This window comes from Chelonia mydas, chromosome 9, assembly GCF_015237465.2.
Source record: "Chelonia mydas isolate rCheMyd1 chromosome 9, rCheMyd1.pri.v2, whole genome shotgun sequence".
Taxonomy (NCBI): Eukaryota; Metazoa; Chordata; order Testudines; family Cheloniidae; genus Chelonia; species Chelonia mydas.
The window spans coordinates 23,953,371-23,978,178 of NC_057855.1; the positions used below are offsets into that span (position 1 = coordinate 23,953,371).

A 24,808-nucleotide genomic window follows, 5' to 3' on the forward strand; every position below is an offset into this window, starting at 1 on the left:
TGCTGGTCATACTGACCTCTGGGGAAAGAATCAGAGATTAGAAAAAAAAATAAGCATTTATGCACATGGCTCCTTAAAAATTACTACAGTGTAAAAAAACCATGCAATTATATAATTAACATGCTGGCTCTAAATGGTATAACCACAACAATTTTCCCCTGCTAGTTATTCCTCAAATCAATAAAAAAATACAGTACTTAGACTGACATTTAAATAATTTCAATTTGTATTTACTTCTTACTAGGACATCCGGGCTGCAGGAACAGCCATCTTTCAGATTTAAATTTTGGGAGATTTTCCATTGTATGCCAAATGACAAAACTTAACCTTTCTTAGCCTCCTTCCACCTTTAGACTATCTTGTCTACTTAGATTGTAAACTCTTTGGAGCAAGGAAAGAGAGTTTCCTTTTCCATAACTGGTGTTCTTCAAGATGTGTTGCTCTGTCCATTCCATATTAGGTGTGTATGCTCGCCACATGCACCGGTGCTGGAAGTTTTTCCCTCAGTGGTTATCTGTAGGGGACTGGCTGTGGCGCCCTCTGGAGTGGCATACACATGCCGCAGTATAAGGGGCACCGCTGGCTCGCCCTACCCTCAGTTCCTTCTTGCCGGAAACTCTGACAGTGGGGAAGGAGGGCGGGTCATGGAATGGACAGGAGCAACATCTCGAAGAACAACAGTTGCAGAAAAGGTAACTCTTTTCTTCTTCAAGTGTTTGCTCATGTCCATTCCATATTAGGTGACTCCCAAGCGGTACCCTTGGAGGAGGGTAGGAGTTCACGGATGTATAGATTGCAACACAGCTTTCCCAAACCCAGCATTGTCCCTGGCTTGCTGAGTGATGGCATAATGCAGTGTGAACGTGTGAACCAAGACCACATTGCAGCTCTGCAAATATCCTGGATGGGAAAGTGGGCTAGGAAGGCCATCGAGGACGCCTGAGCTCTGGTCAAGTGGGATCTCACAATTGGCGGTGGTGGGACCTGTGCCAGATCGTAAAAGGTCTGGATGCAGGAGGTGATCCAGTTGGAAATCCTCTGCTATGACATCAGAATGCCCTTCATCGTGTCCGCTGTCACAATGAAGAGCTGGGTCGACCTATGACCGAGACGAGTCTATCATGCGGGAACTTGGGGACTGTCGACATTTGGCGGTTCGGCATCAGTAATCCAGCAATCTATGCCTCATGCTGCTCGACCGGTACATGGAACGGGACCTGGAGCTGGATTGGGCCGGTCGTCGGGAGGATCTCCCCAACGGCAGGGATCTGCGTCTCGGTGATGGGCATCGGCTAGTTGGTGACTGGTGGCCACATTCAAACTATGGTTCGTGTGACCAGTGCCAAGGCCTTGGAGACACGAAAGGCCAATCTCGATGCTCTTGCCAGAGGGGCACATGCCTCGGCAGGTCTGTGCCAGGTTACCGGCGAGCCACACATCGAATCCCTTTGTGGGTGCCCAGGGTCCGGAGACCGAAGAGGGCTTCGTTGAGCCTGCCTCCCTGCTTCCAAGGTGTGATGGCTCCAAGCAGGCAATAGGGAGCGGTGCCACTGAGGTGGGGACACAGGGTAAGGTCCCAAGGTGGGTTTACCCTTGGACCGAGGTACCTGGAGCTGATGTGGGCAGCACTGGTAGCGTCAGGATTTCCTGCGCTGCCTGCAGGACCTTGGGTGTCGACGGGACACCTAGATGACGGAGGCCCTTGTCACTGTCCAGGGTGGCAGGGATGGTATGGGATGGGCTGGACCGCTCAACTTGAGCTGGGGCCCGACTCCCTGACAGAGGTGTTGACCTGTCCAACACGAGTCTTGGCTCTCCTCCGGCCCTGTCCTTTCCCTTATGGGAAGTGGGAGATCTTCCCCTTATGCTTCTCTTCAGTTCCTTGGCCAGATCTGGGGAGAGGGGATCAGTCCCAGCTCGAAGACGACACTGGCGTGGCGCGCCGCACCAATGCTGCGCTGCTTGGGGCTGAGTCAGACCTCTGCTACGGTGTCAGGGTCAGCGCTGACTCCATCAGGAGTGCTCTGAGACGGATGTCTCTCTCCTTTTTTGTTCGGGGTTTAAAGGATTTACAGATGTGACACTTGTGGCTTATGTGTCCTTCGCCTGGACACCTCAAACAACTAGCGTGCAGATCGCTGATGGGCGTAGGCCACTTACAATGATTGCAGGGCTTAAAGCCTGGGGACTGGGGCATGCCCCATCCCTAGGCTGAGTCCCGTCCGGGACCAACTAAACTAGAACTAATAATAAGGGAACTATTAACTATTTTACAACTATTGTACAGGAAACGTTCGGAAGAAACACTGAACAAAATGCGATGCTAGCCGAAGCAGCAGACGTTCCAGCACCGTCACTGGTGGAAAGAAAGAACTGAGAGTGGGGGGAGCCGGTGGTGCCCCTTATACTGCAGCATATGCGCGCCGCTCCAGGGGGTGCCAAAGCTGGTCCCCTAAGGATACCACTGAGGGAAAAACTTCCATCACCAGTGCATGTGGCGAGCACACACACCTAATATGGAATGGACATGAGCAAAGCACTCGAAGAAGAACAGACTGTTACTATATGTCAGAAAAATGCCTACCGCAATGGGAATCCAATCTCAGTTGGGGCCTCTAGGTACTATCAGTAGTACGAATAAATAATAATAATAATAATTATAAAATATTAAAGCCATCAACAGTGTATAGCACTGAGTAACAAAGCAAAAAGAATACTAGACTGCAGGATTATAAAATAAATTTTAAAAATCATGGTTTGGGTAAGCTAAGCCAGAGGTATATAGCAGTGCAGTTAGGATAAAAACCATTTTTGTGCAGAGGGCCAGAATAATGCCTAAATAGGGCTTAAGTGGGACCCAGTTGGTACGTAGTCCTTGCACTGGTCCTTTTCACTGGGGTGAATGCAACCCTTAATTGACTCTAGTTTAACACACATTTTAGAACATTTTTTTTAAGAAACCCAACTCTTTATACTTAAATAAAAATATGGATCCTGTCAGCTGCTGAAAATTCACAAAAGGGGATTTTTAAAACCCATTTGATAATGTTATGCCTTTTATAGCCCATCTGTCTTTCTTCTGTATTTTCCCACTGTTGGGCCTTTTGACTCTCTCCATTTTTGTGTCTCCCTGCTGCTCAAAACTTTTTTCTCTCCGCATTCAGAGACTTTGTTCCCTCTCCCTTCAGCCCAGAATTCCTTCCCATATCTCATGGCCATGCTGCCAATGAAGCCCAACCAACTAGTATGTTTGATTTTCCATTAATTTTCAAATTCTTGCTTGGAGAGCAACTTTCTCTGTTAGTTTCTCGTGGGCACTTATGTGGTGCTAAATGGACTTTGTGGTCAGAGGAATCTAGCCCTTTCCCTCTTATTTTTAATGAGAGCAGCAATGTGATTAGATTAGATCAGTGGTTCCCAAACTTGTTCCGCTGCTTGTGCAGGGAAAGCCCCTGGCGGGCCGCGCCGGTTTGTTTACCTGCCGTGTCCACAGGTTCAGCCGATCGCGGCTCCCAGTGGCCGTGGTTCGCTGCTCCAGGCCAGTGGGAGCTGCTGGAAGTGGCAGCCAGTATGTCCCTCGGCCTGCGCTGCTTCAAACAGCTCCCATTGGCCTGGAGCAGCGAACCGTGGCCACTGGGAGCCACGATTGGCCGAACCTGCGGACGCAGCTGGTAAACAAACTGGCCCGGCCCGGCTCGGCCCAGCCCGGCAGGGGCTTTCCCTGCACAAGCGGCGGAACAAGTTAGGGAACCACTGGATTAGACAGCTGTTAAAGAAAATCAAACAAAAGTTAATTTTAAAAGAAAGTTATTAGAGAAGACTACTAAACACTAACAATTGTCCTGTGGCACCCGTGATCTTGAAGAGTTAAAAGGTTTTCCAGGAACTTATGGTAAAGGGAGATAAGAAACATTGAAGTATTCTTTGCATTTCTCACAATAAATATTTGTTCAAGAGGAAGAAAAGGCATATTGATCTGAACAAAAGAAAGAGCTACATAGATTTTCAAAGATATTTCTATGCCTAATGAAGGAAAGCACATTTGGTGCATCATACATTGGAGACATTGTTTAAGAACAGTTCAGATTTGTAAAATTATTACCCTAATATTGGTTTTTAGATCACTGCCTGCAAAACCCATCTTTCATGTGACTGCTTTCTTCATGCTGTACATTTTCAAATATGCTTGACATTCGGCATTTCTAAGCTGTTATGTGTGCCTGACTCATTTTCCTTTTCCTCCATTGTCTTTTGAATTTGTGCACCTCCTACCCCCACATGTATGTCCAAGTGTGCGACTGTGCAGCAAGAAAAGAAAAGCAAACACTTGAGAAATTAGACAAGAGCACTGTAGTTCAGTAATAATAATCCCAGCCTACTGACAATAATTAAGGAACCTCATACAATTTCTTTGTGAAATGTGTGTAGTACTGAATTTTACATTCAAAGTGTTAAATTAACCCTAAAGTAGTCCATCAGTCAAAGGGGGCACGCAGAATCTAGACAAAATGCAGGCAAAACCATAATTTAACACATAAAAAATCTGTCTTTTAAAGTATTTATAACTCATTCATCATCGCGGTCTCCATCTTACAAAAATTGTACACATTTAACGCAGTTTTTAGTTCTCTGCTGCCAAGCATGACATTTTTTAAACAAAACACATCATCATCATCATGGGAAGGTTATGGAGGAGAAACAGGTTTTACATTCTGAGTTTGGGTCATATTGGGTTCTTATGCTAGTGAGCTTGATAACCAGGAGCCAGTGAGAAAGAAAGCTCTGTCCCACTCTACCATAAGACTCACTATTTTTGTTGACAGTTCCCTGCCTGAAGAGTGCAGTTGTCACTGTACATCATCTAAAAGAGGAAGCAAATCTCTGAGATGATCCAGTCCCCTTTGACAACTTTAAAAATTAGATCCCAGATTATCCAGTTGATCTGGTATTCAATGGGGAACCAGTGTGACTTCCAGAGCACAGGAGTGATGTGTTTGTGCTTATATTGATGAATGGGTAGGATGCTGCATTGTGGACAAGATGAAGATTTTATAGGGCCTTTATGTTCATAGTTATTGTAATAGTCAAACCTGGAAACTACAAATGCATAGACCATTTTGGCTAGATCAGCATCCGTTAAGAGTGGAGAAACCACCTTGTCAACTGTATATGGAAGGAGGCCTTTTTAGGAGTTGTTGCTTATCTGGGTTTCCAATAGCAGTTAGGAGAACCTTAGTGGTCTAGGGGCATATAACTTTATCTCCTATCCTCCTTGTTAAAATTAACATGTTGAACTTTTTCCCCCCCACTAACATTAAGTCCATCCTATTTGAGTTTTTTGTTAGCTTTTTCCTCTTTATCCAGGCACTTCCTTCAGACAGCTAAGAGATAGTAATGTTTGCTCTTGATTAAAAAATATGTACAGCAAATGCTGTCTGCACACTGCTGGCATTTTAATCCAGACTGTTTCCCAGTATTTTACATATATATTAAAGAGGGAAAAAGAGAACAGCTTGTGAGGTTTCTGAAGACAGAGATGTGTGTGTCTATTACAGTTCTTTAAGGATAGTTTGAGAAGAGATTTAAACCATAACAGTGCATTTATTTGCACCCAGTTAGGTCACCAAGATGAGTCAGTAGTGTCCAATGACTGAAAATGTCAAAGACTTCTGAGGTAAAAGAGGAAAAAACCTCACTGTAACTGGGTAGCAGCATTTACCTGAACTCACCCTAACCTGTTAGCAGTTGATGAGCCTACTGGATAGCATTACATGTATTTTGCTATTTCATTGTTACATTACTCTACCCAGATGTAAGACAGTGGCTCTCTAAGACAGAGGATACAAGGTGTAAACTCAGCAGTCCACAGGGAGGAATTTTGGGAGCAGCTAATCCTGAAGAAAAGGCTTGAACTGGATTTTGTGTTTCATTTAAAGTTCATTTTGTGAATAAAACTAAACACCAAAAAAGGGAGAAGTATTAATCCTCTATGACTTGTGTGGACTGGGTCTCAAAGTCACTGGCTCATATTCACCATCCTCTGTATATTGTTTGCCCACTTTGAGATCTTTCAAGTGTTTTTACATTCCAGGATTTTTAAGAGTAGAAGAGTACCACGAATCCCTAACAAAATAAAGACTGTTCTCACTAATACGGGATGACAAGTCAGTAAAAGCCATCTGTGCCCTACTATTTTTCAATCCCACATTAAATATTATCACTGATGTAAGGCTTTGGAGTGAAATTCATTCAACACCATTAACAATAAGAACTGCTGTTTTAGATTTGAAATTACATACTCTCCATGCAGCAGTTTGCTCTGTAATAACAGTGCCATTTGGATGAGTCAAAGCTGTATCTAGAATAGCACAATCTGTACATGTTCTAAACATATCAGTCTCCAGATGGAGTTGTGAACAGAATGTAAACCTTGCTTAAAAATGGGCAGTGCTTTAATAGCTATTATTATAAAAGAAAAGTAATTAGTAACCATTTATTTTTAAAGAGTGAATTCCCCAAAGCCAGACAGCTTTTAGAGCATTTTGCTAAAAAAAAAAAATCTTTTTTATTAAACTTTTTCACCATAATTGGAAAGAAGATGGAGGAAAGAAAAACCAGTTTCCAAAAAGAGCTTCTAGAATCCACAAAGAGCAAAGTGATATTCCTTACAGTCTACTATGGGCCTCACAATGCAGATCTAATATACCTGTGCAGCATTGGCACACAGGCACTGCAGAAAACTGTAAGATTAACAACCATACACAGACACTACTGAGCCCCTGCATCAGCTTAGTTATAGTGTTCTATATGTAAACTTTACAACATTTAAATTTACATAGAAAACTAATAATTAAATGTGAAAAATGTATAAAAGTTTATAAAGTTATACCTCCATTGTGATGTCTACAAGAAATCAACCAGCTAACAATGGCTAGGGTAATTGAAGACAGCTAATATTTGTTTTAAAAATGCTTTCAAATTATTTAGAATCTTCAAGTTTTGCAACAGTTAGCCCATGTAACTGTGTAATCTTACTACCAATGCTCTCACCCCTTCTCCTCTCTGTCCTCCTTCTGTTTGTTTCACTCACTTGTGTCTTGTTTCAAATTAGATTGTAAGCTCTTTGGGCAGGGACCATGTCTTCCTGTTTGTCTGCACAATGCCTAATACAATGGGATCCGATTAGGGCCTTTCAGTGCTACCTCAATGATACTAACAACAACATTATGGGGTATGAGTAAAATTTAGAAAGTAGTTTGATTTTCCATTTCATTGCACCTAGTGATTTGCTTAAGACACAAAAACTCTATCTCTCACCTAATGTTTCCTTCTGTAATTCATGACATCTGTTTTGTAATTCATTCTCTTGTTGGAGTGAAGTCTGAAGCTGCTGACTTTTCAGCTTAACTGTTTCGGACACCAACTTCAAATGTTTCACATCCTCCTGGAGGGACACTTTATCCCTCTGGAATTCTGCCAGCCTTTGATTCAGTCTGGATACTTCTGAGGAAAAAATTATGTAAAATGTTAATAAATTTACATTCTAAAATACAAAGACATTGCCATAATCCCAATGCCTGTCTTATGTTAAGACCTCAATCTATAATTTTACTTAAGGTACAAAGCCATCGTAAGATATTTACATCAGCACTGCATCTTTCTGCTGAAAACACGGATGTTAGAGGTGGCTTTTCCAATGCATCTACTCTCAGGCAACTTGCACTAGGCTGTTGAAATATTAAGCATGAAATGCAATGTGAGTGATCCTTCTTTTGAAATGAATAAGCATACGGATTTATGCATACAAGTTCCATTAATACTAACCTTTTATTTGTAACCTCCCTGAGCAGTAAAATGAAAATAAACTCCTAAAAGCTCACATTGGGGTTTGTTTTTTGTTTTTTTCAGGGTTTTTTGGTCAGATATTGATGGATATTACAGGATGAATAATACTAGTTTTAATAAATAATAATGTACAATTTCTCTTAGATCTCAAAATAAAATTCATATGGATTTATTAGAAAGACACACATTAGCACCAGAATAGTAAAAATACGTCCGAATTTCCATAACCTCCATTTTCCAAACATATTTCCAAGATGAAAGTTACCACACAAAGTCCCACTCTGAGACTAAATGTTTTCTTTTTCAAATATTCAGGATAAACTTCCCATTTTTTCAGTTCAGTACATTTAACACTACATTACATGGCGCCAATCCTAAAACTTGGTCTATATGGGCAGTCTTAGGCCTGCGTGTAGTCCCACTGAATTCAAAAGGCTAAGGGTCTCACCTGTGGTAGATTGGAGCTCATAAGTTTTAAAAAAATAAAGTTCATTTGTTATTACACATTTTTATGTCCATTAACTCAAAATTGTCTGTTATATGAAAAATAAAACATTAACAAAACTATTTCATTATTCACTTTTGATATTTGAATGAAGTAATCCAGATAATTAACTATCAAAGATAACTATAAAACAAGTAAAATAATTTTTAGGATTTTATTCATATCTAAAACACATGTTAAAAGTATAAATCCTTAAAGCTCCAAGGAGACAATGTTGCTTTAAAAAGTATATTGTTTTGCCTGATGGTTGCAGAACTGATTTATACCTCTGAAGATGGCTTTGTTTTGGGGCACCCAAAAATCTGATCAATTACAAACAACTAGCACAGAATGCAGCAAACTGATTATTGCTGAGAGTGGACAGAGCAGATTCTGACCACCTGTTGCAGCTTTGACTTCAGTGAGTGGTATTCCTACATATATCTAGGCTGAATTTGGTCCACGGTATTTTCCCACCCCAGTAAACCTGTACCTTTCCTATGTATTCACAACAAAATTCAACAATGAGCAACAGAGGTTTATTTGAACCCAAACCTTTCTAACCTATGAAGCCTCAGACCCCATTTCTGAAATACAAAAAAATGTATAAACCCATTTTGAAATCAAAGCTGGAAGGGTTCGTAGAGCTTTAGTGGAGACATCCATGGAAATAGCCCTTTTTAAAGTATATTTTAAAAACTTAGTTCAGACAGACAGTCTTTGAGAATAATATCAGATTTTGTTTTTCATTTTGTTACTCATTTTAATTATTACTGTTGAAGAATCATATGCTATGTCTTCACCACAAAAAGATGGGTTTTTTTACTGTGGGATAACTAATGCATATTAGCTATACTGCCATAAGAGCCAAGTAGAAACAAGGCACAGGTCATGTTTACCACAAAGTAAATAGGACAGGTCAACCACAAGTGGGGGAATAGTACTGACCTCACACCTCACGATAACAACTACAGTGCCTTGTCTCCCCTGGGATTTTACCACAAGATAAAGAACATGCATTAGTTATCCCATAGTAAAAACATATCTCTTGTAATACTTTTAGCCTTTATTTGTTTTATTGGATGATGGTTATGACTCTTTCAGTAGTTAGGTGGTATAATAAGAAATATAAGATGTTTATTACAGAAGTTCAGTCTCATTCTTTAGAACTTCTAATAATAGGAGTTTTTATCAGCTTTCCCTAGTTCCATGCATCTGGGTGCCAATAAAGAGAGATTACATCACAACCAGAATGCCTCTGCAAGTTTAAAGGGTACATACTGTTGCCTGTTTTCTCTATGGTAAAATGAGATTGGCTAGTTTAGCATGTCAAGTATTTAAGAATGCAATGGCACTAGTCAGTCAAATGACTTTTATGTCAACATGCTTGTATCTTTTCCAGGGTACACTAAAATGGTTCTTTTCAGTCAAGTATGTTCTAGTACAGTGGTTCTCAAAACTGGTCCGCTGCTTGTTCAGGGAAAGCCCCTGGGGGGCCAGGCCAGTTTGTTTACCTGCCGCATCCGCAGGTTCGGCCGATCGCGGCTCCCACTGGCCACTGTTTGCCACTCCAGGGCAATGGGGGCTGTGGGAAGGGCAGCCAGCACATCCCTCGGCGCGCTCCGCTTCCCACAGCCCCAATTGTCCTGGAGCGGTGAACCGCGGCCAGTGGGAGCCGCGATCGGCCGAACCTGCGGACGTGGCAGGTAAACAAATCGGCCCGGCCCACCAGGGGCTTTCCCTGAACAAGTGGTGGACCAGCTTTGAGAACCACTGTTCTAGTACACAGAAAAAATATGATTTCAGTACAAAATTCTTTCATACAATCATAACATTTAACTAGTAAATAAGATAACCCGCCTTCATGTTTCAAATATATTTGTTAAAACAAGCTATTTATTTACTGTCCTTGATTTCCAAAGTATTTCCTCCAGGAACAAGACTCCTAGAGCCATGAAAAATATTTTGTGATATGCTGTTTTAGTCCAACAACCTTTACTTATTCATATTATTAATTATTATTATTTATATGACAGTAGTGCTCAGGGGCACCAGTTAGGAGCAGGGCCCCATTGTGTTGGACATTGGACAAACAAACCAAAAGAAAGGCTCAAAGAGCTTACAGTCTTAGGCCTTAATCCTACAACTTGTTCTGTGCAGGAGCAAGTTCCAACCACACCACAAGAAAGAAGTTGTAGGCTTAGGCCCCAAATAAGGGCAAGAGGCACCAAGTGAATGTAGAATACAACACAGGATAGAGGAGAGCAGGCAGATAAGGATGACAGGAAGAGAAACATAAGGTTGCCTATATTAGCTGAGTGTAGGTTGCATAGTTAAAAAAAATAATTGATAAAATATATACAAAGCTTTGTATTTATTTTATAAGGTTACTTTTGAGCAGAAAGATCCTAAAGACCTGTTGCTGAAGACATTTAAAACTAGACAAGACAAAAATCAAATAAATACATTGTAGGGGACAAACTTATACTGGCAGGGGAATGAACTAGGTCTTTTCTGTATCTATCAGTCTATGAAATATATGTATTAAAACCTTACACGGACAAACTTTTAGACTATGACTGTATCTAATCCTGCATTCCTTGGGCACCCAAACCCCAATTAATTTAATTGTGTTTTTTGGGTGCCCAAAGAAGGAAAAATAGGGCATGCTATGTGTTACTTAATTCTCCTGCAAAAAGAAAAGGAGTACTTGTGGCACCTTAGAGACTAACCAATTTATTTGAGCATAAGCTTTCGTGAGCTACAGCTCACTTCATCGGATGCATGCAGTGGAAAATACAGTGGGGAGATTTTATATACACAGAAAACATGAAACAATGGGTGTTACCATACATACTGTAAAGAGAGTGATCAGGTAAGGTGAGCTATTACCAGCAGGAGAGAAAAAAAACCTTTTGAAGTGATAATCAAGGTGGGCCATTTCCAGCAATTGACAAGAACGTGTGAGGAACAGTAGAGGGGGAAAATAAACATGGGGAAATAGTTTTACTTTGTGTAATGACACATCCACTCCCAGTCTTTATTCAAGCCTAAGTTAATGGTGTCCAGTTTGCAAATTAATTCCATTTCAGCAGTCCTTCGCTGGAGTCTGTTTTTGAAGCTTTTTGTTGAAGAATTGTAACAAATTTATTTGAGCATAAACTTAGACTCCAACGAGAGACTGCTGAATTGGGATTAATTTGCAAACTGGACACCATTAACTTAGGCTTGAATAAAGACTGGGAGTGGATGTGTCATTACACAAAGTAAAACTATTTCCCCATGTTTATTTTCCCCCTCTACTGTTCCTCACACGTTCTTGTCAATTGCTGGAAATGGCCCACCTTGATTATCACTTCAAAAGGTTTTTTTTCTCTCCTGCTGGTAATAGCTCACCTTACCTGATCACTCTCATTACAGTATGTATGGTAACACCCATTGTTTCATGTTCTCTGTGTATATAAAATCTCCCCACTCCATTTTCCACCGCATACATCCGATGAAGTGAGCTGTAGCTCACAAAAGCTTATGCTCAAATAAATTTGTTAGTCTCTAAGGTGCCACAAGTCCTCCTTTTCTCTTTGCAGATACAGACTAACACGACTGCTACTCTGAAACCTTAATTCTTCTGTTTACTTTAAAGTCAGGAAAAAGAGGCTCTTCCATTACATACAAAATGTTGGTTCTGAAATGTAGAGCACCCTCTTTTAATGCACCAATCTGTACCTATGGATAAGAAGAATGTTTGTTTTGGGAGAATAAGGTTCACTTTTGATACATGCTTATTTTTGAACCTGCAGCAGTGGGTGTTCAGTTGTGTTTGTACTACTTTTATTCGTATTACTAGTTACAATGTTCCTGACATTGAGATTAAGTCTCATTTGTGTCTGTCAAACCAACAACCGCATAATTCTTTGTGTGGTCCACAGGCAGATTTTTAATAGTTTATGCAGGCAAGTATTTCCATTAACTATGCCTTATCCCAATTGTTACCTTAATACTTATTAATACTGATTTATTGACAAAGGCATTGCAAGGTACACAAAAAATGATTAAAATGTAGGTTACCACTTGACATTAATTATCCAGGGCTGAATAATGTCCATACATAATCATTTTTAAAGGTTTTTAAGAATGTCATGTATAAACTAGTCCAGGACATTGTGGCTCAAGAGCAGCATTTCATAAACCCTATTTTTATATCTATGACATAGAAGACAAGTTCTCCAAAGACTATTCCTGAAAGCTACAACAAAAAAGTAGCCCTATAAGTGATCCAAACACTGCATACTTTTAAACTAAACTAAAAATAATAATTTTCTAAATCCTAACACTTATCCCAGAGACAGTCAAGGCTACATGAAAAGGCAAACTTGCAAAAACAATGAAAACGTACCAGAATGGGAACTGATGAATGATTATGGATAAGGGATTTTGATCCAAAATGTTAGATTTCAAGGATGTGTACACACAAGTATAGTAGTTCATTACTTTGAAAGGGATACGTGGTGTGCAGTGCAGGACACATAACACCTATAGAGGGGACCTGCAACAGACCATATCATTAACCTTAAAAATAAATCATTCTAGATATTATTTTCTTGTAATTTAATTAATACAAAGGGTCTGGGAATGAAAATTACTAACAAGCAAACAGGAAGGCTACTTCTGTAAATATATAAATGTCTTCCAGGTCACTTCGACTGGAATAATAATTGAATGGAAAGACAGTGTCTCATGAGTAATTCTTACATCGTGCTACAGGACAATAAAACAAAGCTGAAATGTTATAGCTAGGCACCTGAAACATTACTGAAGCATCCTTTTGTTTCAAGAAAGGAAGCATACATATTTAAGAATATTACAAATTAATAAAATGAACAGTACTTCAGAAAAGAACAGTTGGCACATTGTGGATACTTTTAAATACCATAAATTATGCAAACATATGACTACATAGTCTCTTTATTTTCATAGGAATAAAAAAGGGGAGAAAATACAGAGCCTGTTTCTAGAGTTCTTAATGTCCTCAGTTTGTGACATCATAATAATTTTAATAGCAATCAATCAACGGCAATGTCACAAACAACTGAGTGTGAAATAAGGCAGGAAATAAACAAGAAGAGTGGAACCCTTCGTACCATGCACCACACTCAGTCTTCAGTATTGTTAAAAGATTGGTTCATGGTTCAAAAGGCAATACATAAACATTTAAATCTATTATTCTAGCAAAAGTTAATAGTAAAAGAAAGCAACTTGCTTGTAAATACTTGTCTTCAGATGGTTACAGTACTCACCCCTTGGTGCCTGCTCCCTGCACGTAACTGGGGTCAGAACATTCCGAGCTCAGTGTTCTGAGTGAATATACACCTCAGTGCGTGATGCATGCCTACACTCACTTCTGAGGCATAACAGCATAATAGGCATAACTGCCTCAACTACTAGTTCTTATTATAGTGCAGAACATTAAAAAGTATCCTAATTCAGAAGATAAAGTGGGTGAGTGGTGATCTATGATAATAATTATTACCTTCCAAGAACAAGAACTACAGGTAGGTAATTTCCTTTTCTCCAAAGTTAAACAGTCTAACAAAATCACACATACATTTTCAAGTGACTAAGAAGCTATTGGGAGACCTTTGAAAACTTAATAATTAACCCAATGAGAAAAATTTTACCTGATCATTTTATTTCTGTGACTGTTTGGGTTACATCTCTTTCTAAGCAAATTTCAAAGGTAGCTCAAATTTATTCATCAGCAACAGAGCTTGGCCACACCCCTTCCACCACAAGAATACTTCCATAGCTTATTGAAACAGTTACATTTATGAAAAATACCTAAAGCAACCACTTACATAACTTCTAGTAACTATCTGCTTCATCCCCAGTAGTGATTATTTTATAAATACCCAGAGAAATTCAGGTGGCATGGACTGAGGGAGAAGTCCGTCCCAGAAATGTAATGTTCAAGAAACCAATTTTCATTCTGGATCCTGAACTTGCCCACTCAGAGCTAAGTATGAACATAGTGAGCAATAAGGATCAATAGGACAGATAATAAGACAAAGGATAAGACTTCTTCTTCCATGAAAATAGTACTTTTGGAACTACTTGGAGCGCATCTTCCTTCCAAAGGATGGTTCCTTCCAAAGGTGGAAAACTGAAGGTCAGGCCTATAGTGTTGAAGGATGACCTGGTGGTAAACCTGCAGATTTTCTCAGGTCACCCTTTTGATTCAGGACCCGGTACAGGATGAGTGGGCTCTGATCTTTTTTGGGATGGGTTTACCTACAGCTGAATATGCTTCAATGAAGCAGTGGTTGATGTGCCTTGCTATGAAGCATTTGGATGCAATCAGGCAGAACCATCTTGGGTAAAAGGGAATTAACCAAGATGATGTTTTCTGAACAGGTCAATCCCATCAAGATTTTTTTTTTAATGCTGTTCTCACATCCAACGTGTGCCACATTTTTTTCTTTTGGGTGTTCAGGATTTGGACACAATGATGGGAAAATGATTTCCTATTATGTTAGAAAGGTGAATTATGTGGTAGGGGTGCTAGTCTGGGTCTTGGGAGACCTAGGTTCAATTCTGTCCTCTGCCACAGGCTTCCTGGGTATTCTTGGGCAAGTCATTTAGGACCAGATTTGTAAAGGTATTTAAGCAGCTAAAGATCCAGATAGGTGCCTAGTGGAATTTTCAAAAGCATCTAGATGTCTAACTACCATTGAAATCAATGCAAGTTAGGTGCTGAGGCACTTTTGAAAAGTCTACTAGATGCCTAGCTCCATCTTCAGGTACTTAAATACCTTTAAAATATGGCCCATAGTATCTTTGTGCCTCAGTTACCCATCTTTAAAATAGGGTTAATTGAACTTCCCTATTACACAGGGAAGTTGTGAGGATAAATGCATTAAAGATAGTAAGGTCCTCAGATACTATAATAATGGGAGCTACATAAATATATTTGCTAGATGAGATCAGCCTTGGTTATGAATGACTCCAAAGTAAAGGAGCATATCCTTTCCCTCTTGTAAAATGAAGTAAGGATCATGGTCCTTTTAGAGCAGAAATATCAGAGACCTCTTTGCCATGTAATTGTACATGTGCTGATAGAAAAGAAATACAAGGAGGTAGATGTCATTGTTTCAAACACATGGGCTGTGAGAGCTGGTAGCATGTAGTTAGGCCCCAACTAGGAAAGGTAGGCCTAACTTGGTTTGGATAGGCATATCATGCTAAAAAAAAATGTAGATATCTTCTGGGGATCTATAAGAGACCTAGATAACTTTACATTTATAATGCTGTTTAATGCTGAAAATAGGTGATGTGACAGTTGGAGGTCTTAGGCACAAGTCTATGCTACATCATAGAAAAACCAAGAGAGTTGGAATGTCTGACTTCCTGGGGATTAATCTCTTTGTCCCAACATGAGTGTGAGAATTCAGTCTTCATTTCTGTGTTGGCTGAATGAGGGAAAAGACTTATGGGATGCATGAAGAATACCTATTATTTCAGAAGAATATCCCATCTTAGTTAGGATGAGCCAACCAGATGGACAAGCTATTAGATTCAGGTAAGGAGACATTATTTACCTTGTACAGTAACTGGACTTCCTCAAAATGCATGTCTCTATGAGTGCCCCATTCACTTTCAATTGGAGATTTTTGTCAGCAGTGCCTGTTCATCTTGCACATGTGCCCTACATATCCTCATGCCCCATACCAAGGACATATAGGGCTCTGAGGGCGAACCACCCTCAGTTCCTTCTCTACTACAAAGTCCCAAGAAGATGAGACTCTGAAGCAGAGAGGAGAAGGGCAGGTAGCAGAGCACGCATAGAGACACACATCTAGAAGAAATCCAATTACTATACAAGTAACCTCTTTTTTTTTTTTGAGTAGTGTCCCTGTGTGTGCTCCACTTGAGGTTACTCCCTAACAGTACCCCCTGATGGAGGTGGGGGATTCAGAAATCAGACTCAGGCTGTCCGTAGGACTGCAGAGCCAAAGGCAACATCTGCCCAGGTAGCATCAACCAAGGCATAGTGTCTCAAGAAAGTGTGAATCAGAGACCATGTAGTAGCCCTTCATGTTTCCATAACAGACACAGCCTTTAGCAAGGCCACAGATGTGGAGTACGATCTTGTAGAATGAGCAATGACCTTAGGGAGGCAGGATACATTAACAGCTGTATAACAGGCTCTAAGTGGGTTTCACTTAGAAAGTGGGTTTCTGGTTCATGAAGCTTGGGTGAGAAAAGCAGGAGATAAACTGATTGATATCAAAATTCAAAGTAATCTTGGGTAAAAACATTGATGTGGTTGAAGAGAAACTTTATCTTTGAAAAAGTCGGTCTTGGAGGGTCAGCCATGAAAGCGCCCAGTTCTACATTCCTTCAGGCACAGGTAACAGCCACTATGAATGTGATTTTCATGGAGTGGTTCAGAGGTGAACAGGTTATTAATAGTTTAAAGGGTGACTTCATCAAAGCATTGACAGCCAAATTCAAGTCCCAGATAGGAGTAAGATGTCTAACATTTAGGAAGAGGTTTGACAGACCCTTTATAAATCTCGATGTTGCAGGGTGAGTGAATATGGAGAAGCCTTGTACCAGAGAATCGAATGCTGTGATGGCAACTAGATGTGCTTTAATGGAACTCAAAGAAAATCCTGCTTTCATCACAGTAAGTATTCTAACACCTCAGAGACATGAGACAAACTGTGGTGAGTACATAAACTTTTTTCATTTCTGGGAGAGCAGAGTCTGTTTTCCTGAGAAGACAGTGGTCTCTGGAAAAGTTCTACTAGGTCAAGAACCACAGCCTTATTCAAGGTGGCCAGTAGTACTGATGCCTTCTCCTTTTTGATCTTCTGAAATATTCTTCCTACTGGTTGCAGAGGAAAAAACCTCCAGATCTGGCCATTTGGAAACTAGTGAGTCTATTTCCACTGATCTCTGATCTGTTTCCTTTATGAACAAACACCTTGGTTTTGCATTACTGAATTCAAATAAGTCCACTTCATGGTAGCCTAGCTTCTTTATTTGAACTGGAAAGCTTGCTGCTTCAGGAACTACTCTGCTCATCTGGAAATACCCTTAAAGGACTCTAAAATGATGTTCTTCATAGGAAAGACTTCGTATTGCTTCTGTGTTTAGACATGAGAATTTTGTCACAACCTGTTGGTTTATATATGTTGTATTTGCAATACTTTCTCACTATAACAGGACAAGCTCTTAAGTGATCCTAGAAGACCAGTTCTCAGGTTCTGGCAAAATCAGCACTTTGTAGCTTCTCTGTCCTTGATCATGTGCTCTATGTGTTGTGATTTCCAGGTGGTCAAAACTGGGAAAAAACACAAGGATCTAAGTTGTGAAGGGAATGCACTACTCAAATCATTATATTTACTTTTCCATGCATTTACTATGGTAAAACGCTGAAGAAATCTCGAAGTTCTCACATGCAGTTTTGTCCAGAGAATGATCTAATGCAAGAGACTAGTAGACCTAGGAAATGCAAGTAAACTCAGACAGAAGATATCCTGTTCAGATGACACTGCAGAGATCAGCGTTTGGATACTACTGAACATTTCCTGAAGCAGGAAGTTTCTGGCTCTCCTTGTAATCTATCTTAACTCCTAGGCAGACAATCTTCTGAGGTGGTGTCACAGGCCTCTTCTTCAGCTTACTGCAAAAGCATGTGCCCAGAGCATGGTGAGAATGCTCTGATTCGCATCCTGTGCATTTGCTGGGAAATGTGGACTTGAAATTTGGCAAGGGGAATTCTGGTCAGAAAGGTGCCTTTTGCTGTTCCAGTGAAAATCCACCAAAATTTGTCCAAATTATAAGCCTCTGAAAATCACTGTTTACATGCACTAGAAACTAGAGGTTTCTTAGAGTCTAGCAGCAAAACTATCTGAACATTTCATTTGTGCTGAGTATACTCCACTCTCACAGAGCTCTGTACCACCAACAATAAACATGCTCAGCCTGGGGCCCAGCAGGACTTCTTGCAACTGCTCCTCCATGCTGCTGGGGAACATGTAGCACTGGACACCAAAAGCAGAGAGGCTCTCTCTCCTGTGCTGTCAGTGATCCCTCCTTCTAGCTAACAATAAGGGGAAAGATGTAGGAAAGGAAATGTTACAGGGACAAATACAGGGATAATGGGGAAATGGGACAAGTCTAGGGTAGGACAGGAGCAGAGGGGGATAGAAACAGGGAGAACAGACAGAAGACAACAGGTTGTGGGAGTAAGGGCTGCATTCTAGGGTCAGAGGTAGAAAGATCTAAGTACATGCTCCCTTGCAGAACCTGGAAGTTAATTCAGGATTCCTGAGTTCAAACATCCTTCTGGTGTCTAGCAAATAGCAGTAAAATAGTATGTCTCATCCCCCATCAGTGGCTGGCCCAAATAGGGGACAAAAGGCTAATATTGCTACAGTTGCTCCACTGGATATAGTGGTAGAGGTCTGTGCAATGGTTCTAAAAGTCCCAACTACGCTGATGGTCCATGTGGGGGCCATCATGATTCCACATGATGGAATTTGTGTCTTTTCGGTTTACTTTTTTCAAAATTTAAGAAATTACATACAAAAAACCCCCCCTATCTTAAAAGAATGTTAAGGTTGCAAAGTCAGGCACTCAAAAAGTAGAAAATGCCAGAATTAATACTGCCTCACGGAACCTTAATTTGGCCCTCTGGCATGTATGCATTATGAAACAGCCTTTAATTATGTGATCACACCCCTGCCTCATTCAGTGCACATTATGAACAGTGTTCAGGGGTGTGTCATGAATGAGGTTTCTGTCTGTAGATCCTCTGCCTCATTTGTTGCAGAAGCTGGAAGGTGTATAGTGATTGAGGCAGAGAAGTGTTGGAAGAAAAACGATGGTCTTGTGGTTAAGGCAGTTGAATGCTATCCTGGAGAATTGGATTCTATTCCTCCCTCTGCTACAGAGTTCCTATGTGATGCTAGTTAAGTCATTGAAACCAATTTTTTCACAGGTAGCCGCTAACTGCATGGTCCTCATTTTCTGGTTGTCCAACTTGAGACACTTAGTGTCTGATTCAATTGCAACTGAAGTAATGGACAACCTTAATCTGGCATTTCTTAACTTTTGAGTGTTTGACTTTGCAACCCTAACATTCTTTTAATATTTATTATATTTGTATGTAATATAAATAAGAGTAGGATCTCACAATTGTAGTGGGGGGGCATGATACAGGAGTAGACAATAGGCGGACCATAGGCCAAATCTGGACCACCAGATGCTTTTGAACAGACTGCAAAATCTTTTTATGTACTTATTATTATCATTATTGTTATTACGGTGTGAAAAATGTTTCTCTGGAGTCTGGACCTTGAGTACATCTTGACAAAGAAACTTGGACCGTGACAAAAAATAATTGACTAACTGAGGAGCGATAGATGAGATGACTTCAAGGTCCTTTCCAGTCCTGCACTTCTATGAGTCTCAGATTCTCTAAAACTAACCATCTTGAATGAGTATGACACCATAGGAAGACAGAGAGATATGGCAAATTAAAATATCTTCAAATATTAGGATCTTAGGCTAAAGCACACATATTGCCTGTGCTTCAATCTGCCCTTAATGATTGAATAGTTGATCCTATAATTTTCAGCAAAGAATAGCCAAACATTTCACAATTAAATGTGCTATTAGAATATCTTTTAGCAACTCTCTGTTCCACCTTGAGAAGCCTTTTCTTAAATGCCAAGTATTTTACATGCTGTGTGAAGTGATGATATAATGGGCTTCATAATTGAAAATGAAGCCAGATTGCCCCCATCTTGCTTTGTGCACTGTTTGGAAATTGCAAGAAGCATTCCTTATAATAAACAGCTAAATGTATTTGAAAATGAAGATTTTAATTAAAATCTTAAGCTTCCTGCTGGTAGCTACTATCTTGCTGCAAAGTAATATTGTCTGTGACAGGAAAGAATGCTTTTAATCATCAGAAGCAGAACCTGATTGTTTAATATTAAAACAAAATATTTAAATGTTAAACAGTTACATTCTTCACTAATTGTTAATAACATTTAGGATTTTAAATGGCTTCTGACAAGAATTCCACTACTGGAGTGGCACAAATGATGTAATTTTTCCATTCTATGGATGACCACAGCAGGTTCAGAAAAATCAACACGCATCAAAAATTATCACAGAAAATTTTCACTGCCCATGTGCGAACTGTCAGAACAAAATAGTTTTCTTTTAAGTAGTATTCTATAATGGCTTTAAGACTATTTTATGATTAGACACATTATGAGAGGAAAACAAGGTACAAGAAAATATCCCATATTTTCATTTTGACCAATCTAACTTCTATTTGGTTGAATGAAGGATTAGGAAGATGCCTGTAGCTACTCAAATAAGTAGAATTCTGCAGGATATTAAAAAACCAGGGGTATCTTGCCTTATGAGTAGATGTTTTCCCTAGTATCATTCTTACTTATTCTACTGTGGTTACTAAGGTCCTACCACTCAACAAAATAAGAGAGCTATACCCGTAAATGTATTTGGTTTGGAGTTTACTTTGATGCCAGCATTACTACTCTATCTTAATTGTTCATTTGTATTTTATTTTTGGAATTGGTAAATAAAGTTTCGTGTTTAAAAAGCACTGGCATCAAAAGTAGTTTCCTTTGTTAAGTGTCATTTATCTCAGTTGCCAGTTGAATTATGTAACTTAATTTTTCAAAGTGAGAGCTGAAAGATTGAAATCAGAACGAATTCAAAATATGTTATGAATTACAAAATATCTGAACAGCAAAGCACAGCTCAAATGACAGTACATGCACATGTTCACAATGAGATGTATTTTAGTTATTTTTTAAAATCTTGACTCTGCGGTATCTAGTTACTCAGATAACAATTCACACTCCAAAAATCAAAAATAATTTCATCGCACGTGTGTGTGTGTCTTCAAGGATAGGTTAAAAGTGTGCCTAATTTTGTACTTCTGCCCTGTGGCGAAAGATTACAAACATTTCTTTACCAACTACTCAAAAAGGTAGGCCCAGAAAGCCACATTCAGCAATATCTGTACATTTAGCAGGACAGCTACTTTATTAATTACATTGAAGTCCATGCTTTGAAGACCATAATTTGTTCTACAAATTTTGGTAAATACAGCTAGAAAAATGTAGCATGTCAGATCCAAGAGGTATAAGTTGCTTTTTGTGAATTACAAAAATGTATGTTACAACATATTTGTTTATTCCCTACTCAAGCTTTAGATTAATTGAAAATGCTATATGAAGTGAGGACAGTACGTTTTAAATATAATTTCCTATACATATTTGACATTTTCAAGACAAACTACTAAATACTTCTTATACTTGCTATTATCAGACTTACTACGCTGTTTACACACTTTATATTTATATAGCAGGTTTTGAGTTCTATAATTCTATTTTTATTTAAAACATATAGGTGAATTTAGGGCTTGTTTGAGGACCTTACAGAAAGTACAAGTAATGCAAACTGCTCCCAGTTTTCTGCACATATGCCACTACCCTGTTCTGTAAAAATCAGGTCAAATTTTGCTTGTAACACTCAAAATTCTTGATTTATTACCTTTAGGGTTTTGTGGTTAAATTCAGCTTCCATTCAACTTTGGCCTTGCTAAATTATGGACAAGAGTGCCAGCTGCAATAGTGGGGAGTGTGGCAATGGTGATGATGCAGACATCTGTCCCATTAGTAACCGGACTTAGTTCAACTCCTTTCACATAGGCCACAAAGAGCCAACATATATTTCAGGCACTTCTGCCTGGGCCACATTAAGATCCACAACTGAAAGTCTATCACATCACATATCCCATGGGCCATCCCAGTTGCCTATCTTCTGCAATTTTAGTTTACAGTTTTATACTCATAATCCAAAAATTGAAATATCTTACCGAAAAAGTACTATACAGCTCAAAAGTACTCATCACCATGTATTCTTTTACAGGTTTCCATGCCCCTTTAGGGTTTATGTCCTGCCTTCCATTTCTGTTTTTGGTCATGCACACATTTGACGCCATCCGCCATTTTGAAATTTTTTAAAATTATTTTCTTATTTTTGGATGGGAAATGTTGTGTGCCTGTGTTTTGACATGCTTGGCTGGGTTTTGTGAGAGAACTTAAAGAAAAGGAGTTAAAAAAATAAAGATTGTTTGGTTAGGTTTAGTAAGGAGAGAGGTTTTTAAAGGGTAGAGGTTAGTTATTAAAGAAAAGAAAGATTTAGGTTTATTAAGGAGAGAGGGTTTTAAAGAAAACAGTTTGAAGGAGAGTAAAAAGGTTATCAAAAATAGAAAGAGCGGAAAAAATAAGCACGGAGAAAAGAAGAAAGGACTTTGGAGAAAAAAGAAAGAATAAAGCAACAAGAGAGTCTGCGTCACTGAACACATACAGAGTGAAGCATCCTACCCCAAGGACTGCCGGTAGTGAAATGATAGCTGTTCTGGGCGGAGAGCTTTGGGAGGGAACTATGCTGAAGCAATCAGAAGCTGTTCTACAGCTATGTCATAGAATGCATTCTTTCGAACCAATCCTATCATACCAAGATTTTAAAACAAGAGCCACCACCTCCTTCCAGAAACGGGCTATTGCGGAGTGGATTATTTGAATAAAACTCTAGCCAATGAGCATCTGACCATGTGTATAAAACCGTGTATTTTTGTGAGCTGTGGTTTTAAATTTTTTTTTGCATGCTATTCTTTTCCTCTTTTACAACTGGCGATGACCCCATAAAGTCTTCCTGTTTCTTCGGTTCAATTTCAGGCTGAAACATGGGGTTCGACGTCGGCGCTGTCTCTTTAGCAAAATAAGTGTAAACGGGTCATCTCTTCTGAACACAATCAGGGGCAGCCAAAAACAATTTGGGCTTCTTGGTGTCTCCAGGTGTCTTGTAAAAGGACATGGCCGTAGTGTCTAGGTTCCCAATTTTAAAACCACTGCTCGCAAAAATACCCTCTCTCCTTCATAAACCTCACCAATCTTTATTTTTTTTAAATTTCTTTAAAATTCTCTCACAAAACCCAGCCAAGCATGTCAAAACACAAGCACACAACATTTCCCATCCAAAAATAAAAGAATAATAAAAAAAAATTCAAAATGGCGGACGGTGCCAAATGCGTACATGACCAAAAACAGAGTGCAGGACATAAACCATAAAAGGGCATGGAAACCTGTCAAAGAATACATGCTGATGAGTACTATCAAGATGTATACTACTCACATATTATTGCAAGTTGATGATTTACCTGTTGATGCGGCTTTGCTTATAGTTTTTATTTGTAGAAAAATCTCTTCTTTCAGTACAGTCCAATTGTCTAGCTTATTAGATACAACTTCTTTAATACTGACTAGCTCTCTTCTAATGAAGGGAAGTAATGAAAGAGTCTTGTTTAGAGTTAACCGATGGTTCTCCAATCTTTTTCTGCAAAAAACAGAAAAATATTTACAAGATCAATCATTTCTTTAAAAAGCAAATAAAAATGTCTGGGAAGATTTTTCAAATTGTGGCTTTACCAAGAAAAACTGCTAATAACTTTCCCTTCCATCGTATTTTATGTTACAATTATTCGATATATTGAATATGTTTAAACATTTAACACAGTCTTCACAACACATCAAAATATTTCTCCCTCCCTCATTTATGTAAAATTGAAGACAATTTTTGATTGGACAAATGGATGTTCTGTGATTCTTTTTCATGGCTTTAGAATATAAAGGAAAAGTTTTCAGATTATATATATTTGTGTACCAACTAAAAGTCTTTCTTTGCAACCAGCTATAAGAAATACAGTACTGCAGCTGCATTCCACGTGCTACTGTATCACAAGAACTTTAACTCTGTTTATCATTTATTCTATTGAGATTAATGACAAAATTGTCAACAATACAATTGGAAAATGACCAAATTGTATTTGTTAACACAATATTATTTTACTATGTTCTGAAAAACAAACATTGAAATGTTTCCAAACTTTTTACATTTGCCCTATTTTCCTTGTCATTCTATAATTCTGTTGACAAGTCCTGTTAACTGATTGTACTATACATTTTTTCACAGAAGAAAGATCTAACACATTGCCTTTTAGGAATTCTTACCTGAACAGCTGCAACTTTTTATGTGCAACTTCCTTCTCTTCTTGGAAGCATCTCAAGGCCTCATTCAGATTTTGTAGTTCATTTTGTTTATCTTTCAACTGCACAGTTAAGTGATTTATTCTACATATATAAATAAAAGAGTTATATAGTGTTACTATTTGCACAACTAAAAATCCACAGATTCTACTTCTTGCACTAGTTTTGAGGAAAAAACTTCTCACTATAAAAAAATGTCAAATTTTCAATGCTAGAAATTACACTCTTTAGGACTAGACATGGTATGCTTAAGTGGAACATCTCCAGTTGCTGAACGTACTTCCTCTTACTGTTCACCAGAACTTAAGTCTACTGA

General features: G+C 39.1%; 1 protein-coding gene across 1 annotated transcript in view; it reads right to left on the reverse strand.

Annotated features, from left to right (window-relative positions):
- Positions 1 to 24,808, reverse strand: part of LEKR1 (leucine, glutamate and lysine rich 1) — a 124,924-nt gene that overhangs the window by 51,286 nt on the left and 48,830 nt on the right. The window contains exons 4-6 of the mRNA XM_007067081.4: positions 24,457 to 24,576; positions 23,607 to 23,782; positions 7,318 to 7,503 (exon numbers count right to left, since the gene is read on the reverse strand). Coding sequence (XP_007067143.3) covers positions 7,318 to 7,503; positions 23,607 to 23,782; positions 24,457 to 24,576 — 482 coding nt within the window. The remainder of the gene's footprint in view (positions 1 to 7,317; positions 7,504 to 23,606; positions 23,783 to 24,456; positions 24,577 to 24,808) is intronic.